Source organism: Alligator mississippiensis, chromosome 4, assembly GCF_030867095.1.
Source record: "Alligator mississippiensis isolate rAllMis1 chromosome 4, rAllMis1, whole genome shotgun sequence".
NCBI lineage: Eukaryota > Metazoa > Chordata > Crocodylia > Alligatoridae > Alligator > Alligator mississippiensis.
In genome coordinates, this window is record NC_081827.1 from 5,353,626 (window position 1) to 5,378,396 (window position 24,771).

Genomic DNA, 24,771 nt, shown 5'->3' on the forward strand with positions numbered 1-24,771 from the left:
ATTTTCATTGCTCTCCGCTGACTCTCTCCAACTTGTCCACATCCTTTCTGTAGTGGATCCTTTTGTAGCATTTGAGTCCTTAATTGCTCCTTGCATCTTTGAAAAATCTCCCCAGTTTCCTATCTTACGCTATGTGTATCCAGATAACTTAGCACCCCAGCCAGCAGCGCTCTCATTCATGCCATGCTACGTGGGGCAAGTTGCTTTCTAACATGGAAGCAATGTAGCCGCATCCTCATAGTGCCACGAGCAGCCTAATTAGCTGGGGGCAGGCTAACTGGTACCGTTACTCCACACGGCCAATTAGCCCATCTGAAGTGGTGCATGGAGATGGTGAGACAGCTTCTGGTTGAAGAGGCAGCCTGCTGGGAGCAGCCCAGTGACAGCTGGATGGCCACTCCAGTTAGCTTACGGCGTGGACAAGGCCCCAGTGACAGACGCATGGGATCTGCCCTAGGCAGTCAAGGAAGGATGGAAATTGCAAAAACATTCCCTTGCCTCTGTGACCATAGTTTGTGCCATGAGGACTGAAGTGCTAACGATATCAGCTTCCCATCTCAATACAAAAAGTAGCAGCAATAGTTAACTATGGGTCTTACCATAAATCCTAGAATCACAGAATAGTAGGGCTGGGGGGACCTCAGGGGGCCACATCTACTCCACCCCCCGGCTCACGGCAGGATCATTCCTGGCTAAATCATCCTAGACAAGGGCTTGTCTACGCTGCTCTTTTCAGGAATAAATGCTCAAAAAACAAGTGCCATGTAGGATGCCCAATACATCCAAAACACTCTATAAAAGCAAGGGGACAAGGGCTCCATTAACATCCTGCAAGGACAGGGACTTTTTGTAAGGATCTGTCACTTCAAAACCATACGCCATTTTCACTCGCAGACCTGATCCTACTTCTCCTCGAGCACGACATCAAGCAGATACTTTCTGCTTTCATAACTAAAAAATGAGGATGGAAAGGAAAGAGGGAATTAAGAACTGTAACTACATAATTTATTTCCCTCAGCTAGAGCAGATGTTACAATCCACTGCTTCAATTCTGACATATCTAAGGCTATTTTCAAATCCTATCAGCATGAAGCATGGCAACACTTAGCTGTATCTTATGTCAGTCATAGCAAACTAATAGATACTGGGTAGTTCAAGTGGAGATGGGATTCTTGTAAAGAATGATGAAATGGCCACCAGCACATACTGGAAGATATTCTGGACCTTGTTCTTCACAGTTTACAGCATCAGATTTGAGATTTGTAATAAAGCATCTGTGAGGCCAGGTTTTTCTATATCTGCTTTCTTTCGGCAGGGCTCTTCAACCTTTCTACGCCTAAGCTGGTGGCAGGATACTGAACTCAACAGGTGCGGGGTCTGCTCAATAAGGCACTTCCCCTATTTGTACCGAGTTACTTTTAAGAAGGGTCAAGCTCTTGGATGTGGTTTGATTCCTTGATTGATTATTTGTACTCATTGCTCTAGCATCAGCACATAACAGGTTTAAGAACTTGTGAGGAAGGGGTCAGAATGGATGCAAGGTACATAGGACTTACTAGCTGGCTTTTCGTAGCACCCGCAAGCTGAGATGTTGGTGGAACTGATGAACATAAATTAAACTTCACCAGACCCTACTCTAAAAGCATTCGGCCCATTTTTCAGGGAAGGGCAGCTGACAGAGTTAAGCTGCAACCAAGTTCACAAAGCCTGCTAGAGAGTCTAGTGCTTTATCCACAAAGCCTCCCTGACCTTCCACAGCATAGAGTCTGCTTTAAAGTTTGGGATTTTTTGGAGACAGCAACCCCGTTGGGCATGGCTACACTTGGAAGTTACCTCAGAGAAAAGGTAGGTTAAGAATTTAAAGTGCCAGATGGGAATACTCCATGTGTGAGCTCAGTGATCTCTTAACTTTTGGGAGTTTGCTAAGACATCCTGCCCAGCAGTCTGCCGGAGCAGAACTGTTCCCGGTGGGGTCCGCAGCAGCCCAGCTTTCATTTGCAAGCAATGTCAATTCCATCCATTCCTCCCAGAGGACTCCCCCAGGCTAAAATTAAATTGGCTTCTTATAGAGCAAGAGCAGGTTACAACTAGAGAGTTTAAAGGACAAATTTTCATCCAAGCAGAGTTGGAATCATAGTGACAGGATCAACTTTTCAGCATCCTGTTTGCTCCTTACCTTTAATTTTCTGTTTGTACTCTTCTGGTCGGTGAAGATACATGGCTGCGGCGTCACCATTTAGAGGATCTATAGGGTTAGGATAGGCCAGCAACTGGGGCAGGAACGATTCAAATATATTGGTGAGATCTGCAAATCAGAACAGAGGTTCACGTTGCAGCGAGAAATCTCAGACCCACAGACCAGCAAGTCGCTCTTGATACGTAGCCCAGCAGTGGAGCTAGGCTGATGGTTGCTGTCAGGTACCAAGACTGAACGGCAAGGGAACGCTGGCCTGTTTTAACGGCGCTGAAGAAGAAAACATGTACGAGTTTGATAAGGCATTCCCAACATTACAAGTACAGAAGGGATTACAAAGTAAACCTCATTCAAAGTACTTTGCAAATGTTAAGGAGTTATCTCTCAGCAGTTCCACGAGCTGGGAACCTGTCGCACGCTTTGATAAGGAAACTGAGCAAGAAGTTAAGCCCACAACTCTCAACCAGGGTGCCGCAAAATCCTTTTAAGGGTGCTGTGGCACCCAACCCCTGCGTGAGGAGGTGAACCATCTCTTCTCCCCACCTGATGCCTTGCACCCATCCCAGCAGCACTTGTGGCTGCTCTTCCAGTGACTGCTGCAGCTACTGCCTTCCCTGCCAGCCCTTGGTGAAGGGAGGACGCCCCTCAGGTACAGATCCGTGTCAGGGAGAGGGGCAGACAGTGGCAGGAGCCTGCCCCCATCTAGCACTGGCTAGATTAGTGACTCTCAACCTTTTTTAGCCTCAAGAACCTCTCCATAACCTTTCTGAATTCAGACTGTAGCTCAATGCTTCTCAACTAGGGTGCTGTGAAATTCAGAAGTTAATGAAGGGGCCTGGAGGCTAAAAAGGTTGGGAACCACTGACCTAAGCAATTTATTCAAGACACTACAGGCCAGACATCAATTAAATCCAGTGCCTAGCCCTGGATACAGCTTCATTTCCATTGGTTTACGTTATATTTTTCCATGCTTCCTCCTGTTATATCACCGCCTTCAAATAAGTCTCATAGTCCATGACTTTACGGTGACACATCTTGGCACAATACAATTTTCAAACATTGTCAAGCCTCGTGGAAAGAGCAACCAACCAGTTTACCCTCCATTTCAAAACAGTTAACGGATCTGAACAGATCACATTAATACTTTGGTGCCAGTTGGCATGTACCACTAATAAAGGCACACATTTCTGACGCGGATGAGTAATTATGAACTCATGAAACCCTCCTCCCACACCCCACCTCAGAGAGACAGGCACCATACTCCAGAGGCAGGGGTGTCAAAACAACATGCTCAAGAAGGGCTGTGGCCGCCCACAAGGTGAAGCCTAGGTCCCCCACGCGTAATTTGGAGGGTCGTTTTACTGTCGGAGTGTAGTAGATGCACACAAACCTTTTCAAAAGGAAGTTCACCCTTAAGTATTCATTACATGCATTATATCTACATCCTTCTTTTCCTTGCAACTACAGACAGACTTGTACTTTCCTTCCTGATGACAGGAAAATCCTTTTGGAGTAGCCGCAGCACGAGGAGTGACAAAAATCTGTCTCCTACCATTGCTGAGTGAGGCAATGTTTGAAGTGGGCAGGGAGGAGAGGAGAGGAGAGGTGTCGTGATATCCTAGCCTCCACCAGCCCAACAGATTCCAATAGGGATAGGATTAGGACTTGACCTGGGTCTTCTAAACCTCTCTCTCCACCCAAGTATAACACAATGGATCAAAATGATATTATGCTGCACCTTATTTTCCTATTACTAACCTTATCTATGACCCCTGGGAGAAGCATAATGTTAAAAGCTAATGTACTGTTGACCCGCCAGCCCAAGCTCCTGTCAAGTCAAGCTGGGAATGGCCTGCCTTGGACAAGCAGGACCAAGCAAAAGGACTTCACTATTTTAGTCAATTCTTCCTTCCTGAGTTAACACATCTGGCACGCATACAAACTCCGACTGACCGAGTCGCTGTTCAATATGAGCCCTGTACAGCAGGGATGGAAAGCGGTACCCGTCTACAGACAGGAGCTGCATCGTTTTAAAGCAGGCCGAAGCAGTATCACATTTTTTTCAGTAAACCCACGCAGCTCTGGGCACAGACCAGCCTCTTGGTATTTGCTGCTAAGATCCAAGAGTCAGTTATGCGTTAACTGAAGGTTTTCACTAAGCAGCTAAGCCACTGCACTTCCAATGTAAGGACTAGGGAGAGGAAGGGCACAGTGCAGAATACTACATCTCTGGGCCAAGTCTGCCGTGGCTGGCATATATGTATGCCATACATATATAAATATAACAGTGCCAGGTGCCCACATCGGCAACTCCTGGGATGATGTGTACCAGCTGGTTGAAGCATAGTTCTACTCTGAAAAGGGAGCAGCAAAAATAGTACAGCATGAGTCACAGCAAGAGTGTTTTCAAAAACTCCTTTCAAATTCGTTTGTCCCCCTCTACTCGAGTACTTGAGGTATTTCTCAGCAACAAGTGGATTCCCTAGCAGGAACAGATTTATTTTTTTAACCCAAAGTCCAGCTTCTAGTTTTCCTATTAGAAATTGTTGAACTATTAAATCCTTCCCAGTTGAAAACCAAGTGGAAATTGGAAGTATAGTTAGCTAGAGAACAAACCAGCCCTAAGGAAAGGTTAGTCATGCCTCACAGAAAATACCTTGGGATTGCTGCTTTCCCCTTTAAAGGCACGGCTTCTTTTTAACACCCAAGCAAATTAATGCTCCATTTTGCACTAATTGGGTGTGAAAAGAAAACAGTTCATCCATGTACACTGGGTGACCCCGAGGCCAAGTAGGGTTGGCGCCTTATCAAGGTCTTGTTACACGTTACTTTTAGCCAGTTCCTGGAGCTCTTAACCCCTGGACTGTCCACGCACTGACATGTGTAAGTGGCTTCAAGCACTCATTACACAGCTCAGTTCTGCCACTCCAGGGCACGACTGTCTCCGATCCGCACAACCCACCTCCGGTTCCACTAACGTGTGGCCACATCCCACAGATGTGCCACCCCAGGTGAAGTCCTCCAGTAACCCAGGATGCACAGCCCTTCTCCACCCTCCTTTTCTGTGGATACCCTGCTCCTCCCTAATCAGCTCACCACTGCACAGGTGTTGCGTGGCAGGACTGATCCCTCTCTCTTCCCCCACCACCATCTTCATCCCTGCAGGTCCCTCTTGACACCAGCTGAAAGATGAGTGCGGGGCTTCGCATTTTGCCTGCCAGACTTCCCACAACCGCCACCATTCCCAGCTCCCATAAAAGCTCGCATCTACCCGACATGCTCCCCAACCCTAGTTATAGGAAAATTATAACAAAAAACAACTCTGTTTCCTCTTGTGATGTATAAACATCTCAATTTTTGAAAGGGGTTTGTGGCGGGCAGATCGTGCCTGACCAATCTAGTCTCTTTCTATGACCAGGTTACGAAACGCCGGGACGCAGGAGAAGGGGTGGATGTCGTATACTTAGACTTCAGGAAGGCCTTCGATACGGTATCCCACCCCATACTGGTGAACAAGTTAAGAGGCTGTGACGTGGATGACTGCACAGTCCGGTGGGTGGCGAATTGGCTAGAGGGTCGCACCCAGAGAGTCGTGGTGGATGGGTCGGTCTCAACTTGGAAGGGTGTGGGCAGTGGGGTCCCACAGGGCTCGGTCCTTGGACCGATACTTTTTAATGTCTTCATCAGTGACTTGGACGAGGGAGTCAAATGTACTCTGTCCGAGTTTGCAGATGACACAAAGCTATGGGGAGAAGTGGACACGCCGGAGGGCAGGGAACAGCTGCAGGCAGACCTGGATAGGTTGGACAAGTGGGCAGAAAACAACAGGATGCAGTTCAACAAGGAGAAATGCAAAGTGCTGCACCTAGGGAGGAAAAATGTCCAGCACACCTACAGCCTAGGGAATGACCTGCTGGGTGGCACAGAGGTGGAAAGGGATCTTGGAGTCCTAGTGGACTCCAAGATGAACATGAGCCGGCAGTGTGACGAAGCCATCAGAAAAGCCAATGGCACTTTATCGTGCATCAGCAGATGCATGACGAATAGGTCCAGGGAGGTGATACTTCCCCTCTATCGGGCGCTGGTCAGACCGCAGTTGGAGTACTGCGTGCAATTCTGGGCGCCACACTTCAAGAAGGACGCGGATAACCTGGAGAGGGTCCAGAGAAGAGCCACTCATATGGTTAAGGGCTTGCAGGCCAAGCCCTACGAGGAGAGACTAGGGCACCTGGACCTTTTCAGCCTCTGCAAGAGAAGGTTGAGAGGCGACCTTGTGGCTGCCTATAAGTTCATCACGGGGGCACAGAAGGGAATTGGTGAGGATTTATTCACCAAGGCACCCCCGGGGGTTACAAGAAACAATGGCCACAAGCTAGCAGAGAGCAGATTTAGACTGGACATTAGGAAGAACTTCTTCACGGTTGGAGTGGCCAAGGTCTGGAACGGGCTCCCAAGGGAGGTGGTGCTCTCCCCTACCCTGGGGGTCTTCAAGAGGAGGTTAGACGAGTATCTAGCTGGGGTCATCTAGACCCAGCACTCTTTCCTGCTTATGCAGGGGGTTGGACTCGATGATCTATTGAGGTCCATTCCGACCCTAACACCTAACATCTATGAAAACCTTTTATTTCCTCCTCTTCCCTCAGTGCTGATCCAGCCATCTCCTAGCTGGAGACTGAGCTAATGAGAGTTCATCCAAGCCACACACACACACACACACACACACACACACACGACTGCCGATCCAACCTCTCCCAACCTTTTTTGAGTCCACCTCCACACCCCATGATGCCCGGTGCACCTGCTCTGATCAGGGACAGGGCAGGGGGCTATTTTTGCTGAAGTTTCTCCTCTCAGCTGGCAGCCTTGATGAGCATCAGGAATGTTCAGCCTGGCTGGGAGGCTGAGATGCCTGGCTGAAGCAGGCAGCACTGGGGATTCATTACAGAGCAAACCAGGCTCATGAAAGCCCTGCGTGTCCCTGCAGTGACTTCCCTGGCAGCAGGCTGCCCCCCACCCTGCGGCAGCCGTGCTGGGTACACGGAGCAGGGCGCTGTTGGAGCTCTTTGCCTAGCAGGAGAGGTAAGGAGTGAGCCACAGTCCTAGAAGCCTAGAGAATCACAGAGGTAGGGCTGGAAGGGACGTCACTGCTCACTATTTCTCTAGCGGCAAGTCACAGCTGTGCAGACAGAAAGCCAGAGAGGGTGCTTGGATTAAGTGCGACTGCTCCAAACTCCAAGCTAGCACTAAGCTGATCAAAATTTGTGCAGCTCGAAGTACAACATGTAACAAGGCCATTGGTTAACTAAAGGGACTATAAAGAATAAATCGTTGTCTTCAGAGTACTGGATCCAACTTGCATTGGGTCTTTTCTGCCAGTGCAGGAGCAGCTTAGTTCAAAGGTAAAACACATAGCAAAATAGTGTTACTGATTTACACTGGAAGACTTTATCCCCATACTGACTGCCACTTCAGCATCAGACATGCCCATTTCTGCTGAGGAAGGAAATATTGTGTATTCCCTCAAGGTGAAGCCAAGCATCTGAATGTTTTGGTGACTGAAACATAAAAGGGGAGGGGGGGGGAAAGGAAGGAGAAGAGGTAGGTCTGATGGAGTCACCATTACATCCAGACATACTAGCTACATCAGGAGTTGCTTTGTCAGCACTCAAAAAGCATGCCCCAGCAAAAAAACCCACCAACTTGGGTAATCTGAACTAAGATGATTGTGACTGGGGCTAAAAACAGCTTTGTTTGACAAGTGTTGTCAGCTGGTGTGGCGTGATCTCTTTACCGCTGCTCAAAGGAATACACAGTCAAGGCATCTTGAACGTATACTCTTTGGACTAGTTATGGCAAATTAAAAACCAAGCAGGCATGAGTCTTTCAAAAATTGAGATGTTTATACATCACAAGAGGAAACAGAGTTGTTTTTCTCCCTATAAGAGCCCCACTGACAATGAAATAGAGAAGAATTAGTTAGGAAACAGGTTACCAAAAAAAAAAAAGTGTTCGTATGACACCATTTGGAAATGCTGTGGAAACCCTGTTGTGACAATGCATGATAGCATGTCTCAACACAGGAAACTATTTGTGCATGGCTTGCAAACGAGACTGCAGATTGCTGGCTCTCAGAGAATCAGCACTGCAGATAAGAGCAAAGAAATTCTAAGCTGTCTAGTCCTACATGTCATCTGTGGCCAGCATTTAAAGTTTGCTGAACAAAACTGCACGTTGCTTACTTAACACCCTAACTGCTTATCCTCCTATTGGATTTTCTCAGGGCAAAGTCCGCTGCGGCAAATGAACATGTTTGGTGCAATCACTGTAGAAGTGAGAGAAGGGTTTGTTCAGCCTAGAACTGCAAAGGTCTCCTCTTCCTCCTTCAGTGAAAACATGCGTTACAGCTAGCCTGATCTCTATTTGCCTCACAAAGGTGCAAGCCTGACATGGTGCAGCCCCAACGCAAGCACTTATGACACGCGGACTAGGAGTATGTGGAAAGTTCAATAAGTTGCTAGAGCAATTCTAGTTCCTGTGTCCACTGTTTCCACAACATAAGTTATAAAGGGGTGGGGACAACCCCAAGCTGAGCTTAACTAATGAAAGTAATTTGTCACTTTAGCCATCGGTTTCAAATCTCTGAGCCAAAAAATCCAGTGACCAGGGGCAACAGGTCGAACTGCAGCTTGCTGGCGAAACAGAGTTCATACTTGAACTCTTATTTGACTGTCTCTGTCCTATTAACCCCACACCAAATGTCAGTGTTGTTGTCAGGAAACTCCATCTTGTCAAGGCTGCCTGCAGTAACAGCCTATGGTCTCAACAGCTTCAGACTCTCATGAGAATTAAAAATTTTCCTGGATCTTTATCACTACAAGCTGATACTTATGGCCTTTGAAGATAAGCAGGTCATGTCCAGCCAGAACTGGGTGAAAGACCTACTTGGAAAACATCTCTCTGCAGCAAGTGGTGCATGCATTTCACGCTGATGCTCAGAGGAAATGGTTTCCAATGCCTTTTCCTGCAGAAGCTGCTTCACAGTCCCGACAGTCAACCAACACCTTCAACACTGACTGAATTTTAGTTAGCAGAACTGCAATCCAGTTCCTTAGGTTCCTGCTCCAGGTTTTCAAGTGAAACAGGGTGGCATTCCTACTGAAAATGCCGCTGTGAAGCACTGCTACCTAGGACTTCAGAGGTGGCTGGGGCAATTCCTGTGTGACGTATACAGAATACTTCAGCATTTGGGGATGAAAGTTGCCATGCAAACAATAATCAAACTTCTGCAGCTGTTCAGAGAACAATCTACAATTTGGCTCCAGCTTTCCAAGAGACACCCAGCACTGAACACCTCCAAACTGCACTGAGGTATTAAGACAAAAAGTATACTCCCACCAAACAAACAGAAGGAAACAGTGCCAACACTCACCATAGAGAGCTGTCCAAGTTTGATTAATTACATCTAGACATACAGTTCCTGACCTGAAACAGATGGAAAGAAAGAGCAGAATTGAAAACATCTGCAAGTTAGATAAACACTTCCAAGTTTAACACAGGTTTTGATTTCCACCTCGGCCAACTCTTAGGGTAAGTTGTGTTAAGCTACAGATGGGACTGGATCAGCAGCCATAGTAAATAGGTGAGCTTTTATACTAAGTTCACAGACTTTTGACAAGCAAGGAATCTCACTAGCGAGTCAGTCTGAAAAAGGATGGTGGGGCTTTATTCAATGGGCAAATGAAGTGACCCCATGAGGGTTTCTAGTTAGTTCTATATTGTAAGTGAAGTTGTATGCCAATGCTAATTAATACAGAAGGGCCGGTAGGCTTTGCCAATGTTCTCCTTGCTCTGGAGGAAGCCCATGTTGTACCTGTGAAAAGCAGGATTAGCAAGCCTGGATGCTTCCGGCTAGAAGAGGCAGCTCATTTATTTAAAAAGAGCAGCCAATGTTGTCTACATACAGGCCACAAGCAAAGATGATTTCTGCATCACATATCCCCATGCACTCCTGCCTCCAGCATCAATTCGACCTGGACGTCTACCAGGGGGTTAGTTTCATGAGACACTGCCCATTCACATCAGGTTCTTAGCCTGGACTGTCAGTGCTGGATTAGATGAAAGCTTTAGCCAACCCTACCTATTAGCATACTTAAAAAAAAGGAAAAAAGCTGCTTTAGCTCTTATGAAAAGCATAATACTGCTACAATCTGATAATATCCTTAATTAGAATACCACACAACAAGGATTTACTTACGCTTCGTCAATGTTGGGATGGAAAATTTTATTCATGAATCCTGTAAAGAGATGCACATTGGTAAATATTAGAAAGAAGGCGCCGAACAGGGTTTACAGAAAAAGAGGCAGGCTATTTACTTAGTGAGCCCTCATCTCAATAAGGTTCATTGGAAGCCTTGGGTTAGCTATACATAGTAATGTGACCTTTAAAATGTGCAAGTTCCATTTTGACCCAAGGGTCCTCAGCTGTTCCCTCCAAGTTCATCAAAAGCTCCTGTTTATGTTGCAATTGGATTCTGAGATTTTGCAGCCCAGTATCATCTCAAAAAGCCATTTCCCCATCAGAACCACGAAGCACATGCTCTTTGCTTCTCCAAGTTGCAAGGGGGTTTAGAACAAATACTGTAAACACACAGACTTAAGCTCAACGTTTGCTCAAGGATTACATTTTCTTTTTTTAAATGTTGCCTAACAAAGGTCTTCAATAAACTTCCAATCTTGGTATTAAGTAGTATTTGCTAAGCACGTAGCTACCTTTCTGCAGCACCGGGAGCCCCTAATACTTACCAACTGTTTTACAGAACAGCAACAGGACAAACTGTACCCCAGGTCTTGAGCAAGTACAGTAAGGAAAGTACTGCAGTTTTGAGACTCTGGAAGGTGCCAAGCTAAAAACCTGTTGCTGTTCAATGCTTGTTCTGGCTTGGAAACGAGCATATTGAAAGACACTGTGGTGTAGACAGTCACAGCATCAAACTAACCTGCAACCTGCTTATGTCCGTATCCATGAGCAGCAGCTACAGGTAAGCCATGTTCTTCAGGCAGCTGACTGAGGTTAGCTTAAACCAGTGGCTCTCAATCTTTTTACGCTCATGGCACTCCTCAAAAAAACCCTCTTACCCTCTCACTCACTTTTTGAGTGCAGAAAAAAAAAGTCCAACAACTCAACAGAGCAATTCTGCTGCAAAGGAATCAGAAATCCTGGTTTCTACACTATGGATTTCTATTTGAAATATCCAGGTGTGAATCACCCAGAATCTTGTGCATCGTGTTTGCACATCACTGTGTGGCCCCCAATGGCACTCCTGAAAGGATTATAAGGCATGCCAGACTGCGGTGGCACCCAGAGGGAGAATCACTGGGTTAGGCTCATCCTCAAGATAAGTGCAGGTGGTACCAAAACTGCCCCAAATCCCCATCCCCCCCCTCAAAAGGGACACCTCAGTCTATTTGTTTTATAATACCGGCATGTGCATTAGGTACTGTAAACTATACGGATATTGAAGAACAGCAAGTCCCTGCCCCTCACAGTTTAAGCGTACCATATTCTCTAACCAGTAGCGAAAGCAAAGCTAGATTTCCACTAACAGACTGCTGGAATTAAAAACAAGATACTATAGTGGAAAAAAAACACATTACAAAAGCCTAACAAAAGATTGCTATGGGGATACAAGGGAATTTAAAGTAATGATATCTCCCTTTCAGCTAGGATGAATATCCGTTTGTGTATCTACTAACTTGTCACTGAACAGTTTTAGCTCTTTATGTGTTCTCCATAAAAGCTGTTCTTAGCTTCATTTTTATATCATTTTAAGGAGTTGGGTTTCCATCAAAAGCTTTTTGACATTTTAACACTGCTATCTTCCAGAGCTTAAAATCAAGCCTCCTTTGCTTTGTGCATTACCTCTGAAGCAAGTGGCACCTTGGGAACATTACTGGCCAGGGAAATGTTCCTTGCCTTTTCTGCAACAAGGAGAAGTTTGTCTGCTCTTGTCTCTAAAAAGAGAGATAGTTACCAAGGCCTTTATGTAGAAAAATAGGAAGAAGATTCCAATAATGTTGAAGATAGTTAAATCTGGGGCACTGGTTTTACTTCATCCCTTTAAACAGGATCCATATCTGTTGTATCCTCAAAGGACAGCTAAAAAATATTTTCTATTTCAGTAGAGAGAAGTTGTAACTCGCAAAGTTGTAATGCAAGTCAAGACTGTGTTGGCAGTCTGAGTTCGACAAACTCGGTGCCTCTATATAACCTTATGTTTGGCTACTCTTCAGTAAAGTCACGAAATATTGATACACCATCTCCAGCCAAGAGAGGAAGTGATCTCAACTTGCGAGTGACAGAATGAATCTCAGCTGGGGTAGGAGAGTTGACATATGGAATTAACTCTATTCCTTTCCATGCATTTAAAACATGAGTGTAGTTTAATTTTTGCTGGAATGGCTCAGAATTCACATATATACACAACGTGAGATTGAAACGATGCCCCAAGTCATCACAGAGCAGAGACCAAGCCTGAATCAGAGGTTGCACTGTGCCATGGACTAGACCCACAGTGAATGATGGTTCACTGTAAAGGGCTTTACTAGGTGGAGATGACAGAGTGGGGAGAAGGATGAAGTAACAAAAATAAGATGTGGATGCACAAGTGAGCTGACCTTCTGGAAGTATGCTCTCTATTCCTACCTCCAAGATTCAAGCCCTGCCACTCCCCAACCTGAGTTGTACTGTGATTATTTCCACCTCCTGCAAAAGGCAACAGCATCTGCAGCTGTCACAGCATAGTCCTCTACTCCTTTCTGCTATACTCCAACATACTCAATCCTTGGCTCCAGAGCAGCTGGAAACGCTCTTTTGCAAAAGCAATTCCTCAGCTAAGTGTTTCTTTAACAGGAGGGTCAAACTCACTTGGCCCCCAAGGGCTGGATATGGACCGAGGGGCTCCCTGCAGGCCAGATTCAGACCCACCAGGTCAGGGAGCCATGTGGATTAATGCAGCCACCGCTTACCCTAGTGCTGTCAAAACATATCCCCAACAGGACTCTGTACTTGGGTATTTGGCAGCAGGCCCCACACCCAAACTCACAGCTTCTCCAAGAAGCCCTGTGGATGAGACAGAAACTGCTCCACGGGTCAGAACTGGCTCATAGATCATATACTTGGCACCCCTGATATGCAACATCTACCAAGCCATTCACTTCATTATGCATGTAGATGCTTAGGCTATAGTCTGAAATTGTGGAGAGCTCAAGGAAGCAAGTCTGTCTATTCAAGTATTATAGACACACTGGTCATCTTGCTTATTCTTTTATGAAAAGTTTATTTGAGTCCTCATAGCTAGAAGACTAATTGCCTCCTTCATGATGCCCTAAGGTTCAAGTTCTCCGAAGGAAATGGCTCATCTCCTGTTCTACAAGGAGAAACACAGCCTCTCGCCATCATTTTTAGCTGCTTAATTCGTTACAAAGCCTCATTTGTTAGTCTTTAAGACATTGGCCAAGTCACGAGAAATTGAAGGCAACTTATTACGTGCCAAGCTGATCTGCATTTAAGTACAGTTCTATCCAGCCGCTCTCCTTCCTTATGCCCCATCTGTGACTACGGTCTTCAAACCTTTGATGTCCAATTACAAATTGGACGTTTCGGTCACCTAGCCCTGGTCTAATAAAAGAAAAAAAAAGTGTAACAACATACGAAGATGAAGCTGGCTTATACTTGCAAATAGAGATCATAGTTGAAATGGGAAACCTCTGACATGACATTTGTTTAAGGGACTCTACACCTGTAAAAACCAAAGCTCTTTCCAGCTGATTTTGAAGAACGTACTCAAGTTCTTAAAAGCCAAGATCTTCAATAATACAGCACAGCCTTGATCAAAATGTCATGCAGAGCTCCAAATAAGCTGATACTAAGATAATTTTCAGGGTAATACATATTAAAGGACATGACCCTGTTTTGAATAATCAAGGTTATACTGTACTGGTTATGCAAAAGGTTGAAGTCAGTCTAGTTTCTGCAAGTACACCTGTATCACAAAATTACAGCATCTTTGCTTGGACAATGCACCAGGCTACATTATAAGCCTTATTTGTATGTACAGCACTCATCACAGAAGTTTAGTCAGATGGCACAGTGCAAATACCGTGCTTTAGACATTTAACGACTGAAAAAAGCCAAAGTTGGTTTGAAATTATAAATGGAAGTGGGATGCTATCCGAGTTTCAGCTGCTTGTGCATGCAAGTCGGGCTATTTCAAGAACTGTATTCTAAGACCCTCTTTTTCCTGCTAAACAGAGAAGATCTATCCATGAGAGTGATCAGTAGAAAGTGACAACCGCCTTGATACTGATGGGCTCAGTGGGCATATTTAGACTGCCTCGCAAAAATACTTGGCGGTAAGCTCTGAAGTAGCCATTGCTTTGGTTGATAGACCTTCAGTAGAGAAATGCATTTTTGTAGACTTCCTTTCGGCACGTAACTTCGAGGGCTGCCAACTCTGCCTTGGCTGCTCCAAACAAAATAAATGTACAAATCTGTAAAATTCCAAAAACTAGACAGGTTTTAGTGCACTCTTGGCATCTAAACTTTGACATTTCCTCTTGGAGATTTTGGGTCTTGGCAGAGTGACAGGAAAATAGGGTCCTGGCATCTTAAGTTCAACAACAAAGAGAAGCTTGAAAACAGATTGCAAATATAAAGCCCCCCTAGTACTAATGGACCTACAAACGCTGATTTAACCGAAGAGAGCTATGAGTGAACTTATTTTACAGACGACCTTCCAAGTCAACAAAGTTCAAGCGGACCACTGTTCACATTGATTTCTTTGTTAGGAAAAGCTTCCAACAACGGACTCCATGGACACACCCCCAAGTATGTCCTCAATCTCCATGGAGAGATTTATGCTTCTGGGTACTGGGTTCCAGTTGGGTTGAAACCTTCCTGAGGAAAATGCACATACTACGTGGAGAGATGTCCAACATCTTGCCTCTCTTGTCAACTTAAAGGAGTCTGGAACGGTGTTCAGCAGCTTCTGGATGTAAGGGCTAGCAAAATATCATGTGCTTATGAATCATCTCTTCGTCTCAGTCAAGGATGATTGTCTTCCCCATGGGCCCAAAGATGGCTGATGAGGCCGATCCGGGAACAAACTCTGTTGCAACTTGGGCACGCGTTTCCATGCGGAGTGGGTGGCTCTGGATTCTCGATTCATTCTGCCACATGCTGTTTCTGCCGCTCCTGCTTTTCCATCTCCTGTTGTCATCATAGATTCATAAATACTGGGGTCAGAAGGGACCTCATCAGATCGAGTCCAACCCCCTGCGCTGGGCAGGAAAGAGTGCTGGGGTCAGATGACCCCAGCCAGAGGCCTATCAAACGGGTTCAAAGTACTGAGACCCTTGCAGCAGACTCTTCCTCCGTTTGAGGTAGTCCTGGACGATACTTCCCATGAGTTGATGTCGATGTTGCGTTTTTTCAAGCTGGCCTTGAGGACATCCTTGAAGCGCCTTCTCTGCTTTCCTCTCGAGCGTACACCTCGACTGAGCTGGGAGAATAAACTTTGTTTCAGGAGTCTGGAGTCAGACATCCGGATGACATAGCCGGCAGAGTGAAGTTGATGTTGGATGATCGTCACCTTGCTGCTTGTGATATTTGCTTGTGAGACTTTGTCAATATTGGTGCATCCATCTTCCCACTGGATTGGAAGGATCTTTCATAGGCAGAGTTGATGATACGTCTGCAATGACTTAAGGCGTCTCCTGTATGTTGTCCATGTCTCAGATCCACATAGTAAGTCCTAGCAGCAGAGCTGTACTGCTACCCAGCATGTCCACAGGGGGCAAATAGAAAAATGACCTTTAGGGAAGGTTAGTTGTGAAATAAGCAGTTACAGACCAAGCAGCAGGATGTGGTGCGGACAGCAGATGGTTATGCTTTCCATCCTGAAAAGTCACATATAAGCTTTGATGGTGCCATGACATGGCGAGTACAGGTTGCCGCTGTCATAAGCCTGCCCATTCCCCAGCTAGGAGCCTACAAATCCTCAATGGCAGAACAGCAGGAAGAAGATGTTTGAATACCAACAGCTGTGAAGGTGGATGAAGGCTGCAGCAGAACGAGATCTCCAGCTGTCTTGATCTCCTTGCCATTGGATTAAGGTCCCATCCTATCAAGAACCATGAACTTCTTCCCCTTTGGGAAATGTGCAGCAGCTTCTCCGTGATAAAAGTTGTCACTCAGAGGCACCTTCCACAAATCATTTAAAAAAAATGCTGTGTTTAATACTGGTAGTACTTGCTTGCTTTTAGATGCAACCTCATTAGGATACTTCTCCTTAGAAGTTGAGCAATAATATAGAAAGGGCTTCTAGGACTTGTTGCTGCCTCTGAGAGCATTTGTCCTGGTTCTCTCTGATGGGCTGGAGACTAAAGCCCTTTCTTTTGAAGTCATCTTTCCTACCTGAATTGCCCTTGAAGTGTGTTCAAGTAGCCTGTGGAATCAGACTACCAACTTCAAAGAACGGGCTTCCAGCATCAGGTCTTCCTATTCACCTACTCAGGCCAGGAAATTGCTTTTGGGTTTGAAAGCAGCGGAGCAGGGGGTAGAGAATCAAAGGCAGCATTGGCTGGATGCTGCTCCCTCTCCCCTCTCCTGCCTCAACGGCACAACCTGCCTACAATGCTGTCCTGTAGCAGCTGGGAACATTGTGCACCCGTCAGTATTTCCTCTTCATGGCAGGAACTGGCTGCATTCCAGCGCGCAGCGCTTCAAAGGGCATCCCATTGCTTATCTGGGCTCAAAGTACAGCAGAGCTCCCTGGTCGGCTGAGAGAGGTCCCAGGAAAGCTGCCTTTTCTGCAGCCTAGAACAACTGAACAAAAGCAGGGGTAGGATGGCTAGCCCTGCCGAAGAGCACGACCCGATGAAAAAGGGTGCAAAGACAACAAGTTCCAACTTTCGGCTTTGTCTCTGCTCTCCTGGCAGGGGAGCAACCTTGTGGGACCAAACTGTGCCAGGAATAAAGCAAATCCACTGCTAAAAGGAATTTGGATTATCTCAGAGCAATCCAGCAACAGCTTAGCTAGTCTGTATCCATCACTACTTTGTTTCAGCCCTGTATCTCCTTTTCTGCATGGGGAGAGACTCCTCTCACAAGTCGAGGCCAGCTCTACACATTTTAATCTCTTTCCTTACCTAGATAATTATGTCAGCAGCTTGCATGCAGTTCTTTGTAGGGTAAGTGCATGCACATGGGAGGTTAGCTCAGTGAGGGCCAGTCTTTTTTGGCAGGCATGCCACAATAGCAGTCCTGCACGGTCCCGAGTACCACTCCGGTCCCCTTCCCCTACTGAGTCTGTTGCCCTGCACACTCTGCTTGATCGGTAATCCCTGCCCCATCTGCAGCTGTGTTGCCAGCCTTTCTCTGGTCTGCCACATGCAGGCTGCCTGTAGCATTTGTGGCCACCCCTGGGTTATCTGAAAACCTCGCTTTCCTTTACCTCACCACAACCTGTTCATATATGTCTCTGCCCAGAGTCTTTTTAAGATCTGGGATAAACAGTCAGTGTGCTGAACTGTTTCAAGTCAGAAATAGTGCCATATGCAGTGAATTACCTGAGAAGCAGCTACAAAGGAAAAAGACTTGGAATTTCAACTCATTTTTAGTGGAAAGGAATTGCAAGAGCATGCGTGCTAGTGGTGGAGATCTAACTGTACGATCTTGAGGCATTTTAAAGAGTAAGTGTGAAAGATGCTGTGTAATACTAATGCTAATTCAAACTCCAGGGATAAATACCTGACTAATAGCTGTGGGATGGTGTCTATTATAGTAACATGCTGAGCAAGAGCATTTTAAGACAGTACCTTGGATCCTTCTGTAACTGCACTGCAAGGCAGTAAGAGACTAGGGAAACTGAGGCAGATGTTAAGTGGCCTGTCTGTAGTCACAGCCAAGACTTCCCGACTCCTAGCTGTGCATTAATCATTAGTCTTTCCCCCTCTCCCCAGCAGTGGGGAAGGTGGCATTCACACACATGCTTATGAAGTGGTGGCAGTGGTGGCAGACGGCAGATTCTAGAAAATCCAACATCTGCAGAACGGGCACACCGGGTAATTCAATTTACCTGATTGCTTAGGTACTGTGAGATGACGCACAGGCTTCAATGACCGGCACAGAAGACGTTGCAAATGTGTGCCAGATCATCCTGAAAACAGTCTCCATATTTTGTCAAGTCTGTTTTCCATTCCCCGAGTACAACAGAGAAGCTGTACAGCTGTATGCGTCAATACAAGAGAATAGAGGAACGGATAACAGTGACCCAAGTCTCATCTATCCCTTTACACACAGCAAAATGTATTTGGAAGAACTGACACCTTCAAGTTGCTTATAGGTTAAAATAAGGACTAGCATAGGCATGGAAGAGCAAATTTGTAATGAGCTGGGGTGATGAATGACTCATGAAATCCTAAGTAGCAAAATGTAAGGCAATCCAGCGAGGGGTTGGAAGTAAAAATAGCAGCTGCAGCAAAAAGAAAAATGGAGCCCGGGCGAGGAGAGATCTAGTGATCTTGTAACATGTGGCTGAAAACTTAAGTCACTGCTACATTTTGTTCCATAAAAGGCTGCATTGGATCCCAATACATGGTGGGCATTTCATTTTGGAAAGCGCTTTGGGGTGAGAGGTGAAATATAAACGTACAACATATTGTAGATATGTTACACCAGCCAGAGATGTGGAAGAGAAATGAGAATCTAACGTATAAATATACAGAAGGAAAGGTGCGGGGGAGTGAGATGCAAGGAAGGCTTTTGGAAGTTCATGTGCAGTTTTCTTTCAGTTTATTTCTGTAGTGTCTTGACCTGATTTTCCTGCAGATTTAGCACTAAAATGGAAAGCTTTCAGATACTCAGACACACGTATAGAGTCCTGGGGTTCCCCTTCTTTTACCAACTTTAACTCTGCTTAACATCCAAGCAGAGCAGGAAAGACGAGCATTGGGTTTCCGTATGTGTGTCTGTGGCATCAAGGGAAAGAGGCCCATTATTCATCTCTGGTTTTAAGCAGGCATATGAACAGATTTGTTGCTTTTGGTAAGTTCTTAATTTGTTCAAAGTTCTTGCATGGGTTGGGATCTTGAAAAGTACTTTGAAATTCGCCTTTTAAAAGCAATCAGGACTCATAGTTGAGATGATATCTTTTATCAGACCAACAAGATTTTTGCAAAACTATTTAATATTTTAAAAGCAGGAACAAAACGGAGAAGCGCGTTCTCCTAAAGATATCCAATTCTAAAGAGAATAAGAGAAACAATGCCACGAGGGTGTTTGAAGTAGTAAACAGTTCACCCACTGGGGAGTTAGAAGAAACCAGTGCATGCACAAGTCTGGGAGACAACGAGGGAATTTAAACGAATTGCTGACAGAACCATTAAAAGCAGCATATAGCGGTTTCAAGGGGCAACTGCACAATTTTTTCCTGGGAGACGCGCAGACGTGCCCCCTCCAGAGTGAATGGCTTAGATTTTAGCTCCAGGCTCCACAATTGTGACTGAGTGAATATTTGCAGGCTCTCTCTCTCTCTCCGCATCTGAAATCAAGATCAGAGCCAGTCTGACACATCTGCATTTAAGCTTATATCCTTGCCTTCAAAAATGAAATGCTAGTGTCTTTGAAAGAATATTCTTCTGCCATGGAAAGTTAGAGACTATTTTGAGCCTGGTAACTTCAGTGATTTATCTGACAAGCAGAAAGGCAGCAATGAATATGCAAAGTCAGAAGTAGGTGGCAGGAACCCACAGGCCAAAATAATGAAAGCTGTAAGTGCATTAGTGAGAACTTCCATTCTGATGGCATCTTTCATGTAGAAAGATCCCAGGATGCTTGATGAACTATAAATAGGAAGCACTTCTCACATTATTGGGAGAGCACCATCTCTGGGGCAGGGTATTCTTTAACAAGGTACAGCAATATGTACAAAAACAAAAAGGAAAGAAGAAAATGCCTTGTATAACCCAAAAGCAATGGGGGGAGGAGAGACCCAAACTGGATAAAAAACAATACATCAGGCACCACAGCGGAGCCAAAACTACTTCTACAACTAATCACAGGATCTTCAATGCCAAAAAGGCAGGTCCTCCATTTTAAATCTTTTCTTGAAGACCTACCCTTGCAGCAGCACAAATAAGTCCAATGCCTCTAACGTAAGAAAAGGGACAGTAATTTTAGCAACACTTCGGAGGAACACACAGAAGTGAAGTACACTCCAAACAACAGGCTCGGTCAAGTTCTTGGGTACCTTATTCAATGCCATGCTGGGATAAAAGCCGATTGGAAAGGGTTCATCAGAGTCCACTTTTCATACAAGGAAGACTAACTGCCGTTCATCAAGAGCAGCGTTTTGGACCTTCAGTACCCTTTAGGAAGCCACCACATTTCTTGAATGGATTTTTTTTCTCCCCTTTTTGCAAAGTTCACATTAAGAGTTTTTAAATGGACTGATATATTTCAGTACAGAGCACCAAAGACAGGGAAAGTGGCAAAAGCAGTACTGTTGTCTGAACATCTCTGTATGCGCAATGTCATTTGTTCGAGACGAGGGTTACACCTTATGAGCCAGAGACTTTGGCAGCCTATTTAAACTCTGCATGCGTGTGCAACCAGTGTGGTGGGATCTACATTTTTTGTGTAAAGAAAGCTTCTCCTGCCTCTTGGAAAGAGCTGTCCCTAGAACCGGACAATACAGCTCTCTCACTGAAGTCATCTTTCTCCTTTTCCTTCTGTTACGGATCAATAAAATTAGACCAAACCAGGACACTGCAGGATTTTCTCCATCTCACCCCCAAACCGGCTTCCTGTTGAGGACTGGAGATGGCTCCATTGACACTGCCCATCCCTCCTGCAACACTTATGTGGATCAAGCAAAAAGTGCCTGTGGGGAGCTCTTGCTGTCCCCAGAGGGGCCAAGGGTTCACTCAGGCCTGGCCCTACCCTGACCTAGACTGGGCAGTAAAAGCACAAGCCACATAAAGGAAAAGAAAAACTCTGTCTTGCTGCAGCTGCCTTCATCTTGCCCTGGACCATGTCCTCACTGCTCTCCCCTTTGGCAGCCAGTCCCAATCCCATTCCCTACCTGTCCCCAGAAGTCTCATCGGGTCTGTTGAGACTCTCTCTCTTGGGTTCAGCTTCGCACTGGGCACCCAGGCTGCCCCTAATGGTGTTTCTGCACCTGGCATTTAATAGACAGCAGCAGGATAGCTTCAGTCCCGTCAGGGAGCAGGGACTTGCACTCAAAGCACTTCTATACAGAGCAGTTCACACCTCACTGGGCCACACTCCCTCTGGTTTGATCTCCTGCCCCTCTTGCACGCTCACCAGGCCAGTTGGGCAGAAGTCGAGGGTGTTCTGTGCAATGCCTAGCCTGAGGCCTGGTGGTAAGCACGTTAAGAGACAAGTTTAAACCCCCTTGGGAGTGAACGGGGTGAGGGCTTAAGCCTGGATCAAGTTCCCCAACTGCTAACCTACTGAGCTAAAAGGTTCTTCCTGCAGTCACTAGTCATGATTTTTCTGTGACCAACATTTTGGGGATTTGCACAAGGTTTACATGCCTACCTAGGGAAAGTAAAACTCCTGCAAAGGAAAACCAGAGTGGATTCCTACTGAGTTTATCCTCAAGATGGCAAAAAAAAAAAAAAAGAAAAGAAAAGAAGGCATATACTTGCAAGCAGGATCCAAAATCTGAGTCTACGTCCCCATGTGCCAATTGTGTAGCCAACTTTAGCTGCATACAGGCCGTGTACCTCTCTGAATGGGAGCTAGATTTGGGCCACAGACCCTCTATTACAAGGAGTGAGTGAAAGGAACGCTAGGAAGGAAGAAGAGAGCTTTATAGGGGGTACATGAGTGCAGGTCTCCTTTGAAGGATGACTAAAATGATACAGACATCAACACAGAGCCCAATGGAGCTACAACCACGTTCTGCATCACAAGAACTAAACACCCCCCAGGAGCAAACCGTGTCCTGGGCAGTCCCAGTGCTTTCACTGCACCATGGTGAACAATTCCTGGAACAGACCCTGGCTTGGTCCACGTTGCGTAGACTCGGCATGGTTAACAGGAATGTGTTCTTGCTGCCAAGTCAGCAGCCGCGACTCCCAACATGGGAAACAGAGCAGATCAGGTGGGAGGAAAAGTACAACTGCACTTTGACAAAAAGTTTAAAAGCCAAAAAGTGTTTGCTAGGTCAAGCAGAGGTTAAATGCTTTCTGAGGTTAGTCCGCAGCCAACTCCACATTCCCACTGAAGATTACAGCACAGAAATAATGGTTCTTAGGAGATGAAAATGAATTCACAACACCCAGAAGCACTTTGCGCTTCTTGGATACACAGGCCTCAATATAAAGGTCTTACAATTTAAAATTTCAAATACAGCTCTGTAGAGCGCAAAAGGAAGCAGTAAGGTTGCAGCAATGAGATCAGTTCAGATGTGTGTGCATCTTGGTCACCGAGTTAGGATTTTTATATAAGCCACACATGCTGCATATGCAGCTTCATCATCCCCAAAGGGAATAGTTAGCACAAGAGATGAGAAATTTGTTCTCACAAGAGACAAAGGTTTTAAAATTAGACTCTGACACTGAGGCTTCTTTCTATTTTAAGTCATCAATGAACGCTTGACAACTTAGAACCAGGAGGCTGGTATTGGAAGGGACCCATCTAGTCCAACCCACTTAGTCAAGTTTCCATATCGATTTTCCTCAAGATATTTTCTTGGGGTTTTAGATGGATGGAAGAGTTTAAGACGACTTCAGTCGACTGAACTATACTTTTCAACTGGAAGCCGCCATGTCACTCCACTTATCTGATACCTCAAGAAAGGGGTGCGGAAACCCAATCATGCAGTTCAATTTGCTGTGGGTTTTTTCAAGCAACGCTGAAAATTCTGTATTCAAGTTAGCCCAAACTATCAGAGAATATGGTGGAGGACAGTAAAATCTGGCTGCTACTATTAAAAAACTAAACGACATGGTATGGATGTGTCCTACCATGAAAACTTTTGCTTACCATGCTCTTTACTGATTCAGTATGGACAAGCGAATTACTATTTCAGCCACCCACCATGATAGTTGTATCAGCTGATCGTTGTTCTAATTATATAAGCAGAGACCTACATTCTTTCATGGCATACAAGAACGTTTCCTAGCCCATTATTTGTAAACGGAAGGTGATGCAGGTTCCATCTTCTCCATTTTTAGTTTCCTTTCATGACACGGAAGAGATCTTTAAACAACTTACTTCTAACCCAAGGTCAATCCAAACACAAACATAACAGCATAAAGCACACAGACCCCAGTGTATGTTAATGAATAATTCAATCGAGGTAGACGTGTGCGTTGCACTCTGCTCATTCACTATAGTATCTTGAGCACTTCAAAAACAAAAATCAATCATTCCAGCCCCCTCCTAGGTAGTGAAGTATCTGCATCCTGACAAATGGGAAAACTGACACAGCTTAAATTAGCTCACAGTCATGGAGGGAAACTTTGGAGCTGAATCAGGAACTGAACCCATACATCCGACTCCTAATCCAGTATTTTAAACAGCAAATTCATTCTCCCTGTAGACTTTATAAATATTCTGTATAGAAAGCTCAAATATGCAGGAGATCTCTGCCTTCCTGCCAAGGGTTTAAAAAAAAAAACAAAAAAAAACCCCCAAAAAATAATAAAACCAAAAATCCCACCAACCTTATTTTGGGAATTCTTGGTAGAATTAAATTTATGAATGCAAAATGGCATTAGACAAACAAGAAAGACAGAGTGGAAGTGTGGATTGGTTACCTATAGATGGGGATTTGAATGGGTATTTATCAGGAAGGTCCACTCTAACTTTCCACACTCCACCTTCATATGGTGCTGCAATGAGACAAAAAAAAAAAAAAATGTGGGAATTAGACATACTGCAGAACTCTGGCTAGAGGAAAAATGCGATGGCATTTAGCAACACAAGTCCTTGGGAAAAAAAGGATTTGGAACAAGACCCCACGTCAAACCTCCTCGGAGGCAAAACTCTGATGGGAAGACCTGCAATAAAGGCCTTCCCAGAGTAGTGAGGGGCTACATCCTTCACAAGGACAACAGAATTTAAATACAGCTTTTGCTTTCATCCCAAGGACCCACAAGTCCTATTCAAATGATAGTTCTGAATAATCTACTTACCTTCAGAGGCATTACTAAACTCAGACACGTTAGAAACCCAGCAAGGGATCCAATCTTTTGGAATAATCCATCTCTGTCTTCAACATGGCTTACGAATGCTCCACAACATTCGGCAGAAGACGCGAAGCTCAGAGGCCCCAAGTTGGAGGTGCTGAGCACCAGGGGGAATGGCACTGAGGACCTCTGACTTAGCCTACAAAAGGCAGAGCTGCGACTTTTGCACAGCAGCCAAACTCCCAACCTTATTAATCCAGCTATGTGCAGCCACATTCATCCAGGGTTAGTGTCTGAAATTCGGTTCCTTCCCCCACCTTCCCTCACTATCCTTGGGGAGGAGGAGGGGGATGACA

General features: G+C 45.3%; 1 protein-coding gene across 3 annotated transcripts in view; it reads right to left on the reverse strand.

The window, feature by feature from the left end:
- Positions 1 to 24,771, reverse strand: part of UBE2H (ubiquitin conjugating enzyme E2 H) — a 69,970-nt gene that overhangs the window by 11,157 nt on the left and 34,042 nt on the right. For 2 of the 3 annotated variants that reach the window (XR_002090285.2, XM_019487641.2), the window contains exons 3-6: positions 24,044 to 24,118; positions 10,449 to 10,488; positions 9,624 to 9,676; positions 2,177 to 2,305 (exon numbers count right to left, since the gene is read on the reverse strand). Coding sequence is in view for 2 of the 3 variants with exons in the window: in XM_019487641.2 (XP_019343186.1) it covers positions 2,177 to 2,305; positions 9,624 to 9,676; positions 10,449 to 10,488; positions 24,044 to 24,118 (297 nt within the window). In the remaining variant the exon portion in view is untranslated. The remainder of the gene's footprint in view (positions 1 to 2,176; positions 2,306 to 9,623; positions 9,677 to 10,448; positions 10,489 to 24,043; positions 24,119 to 24,771) is intronic. The other variant, XM_019487642.2, reaches the window with a different exon arrangement.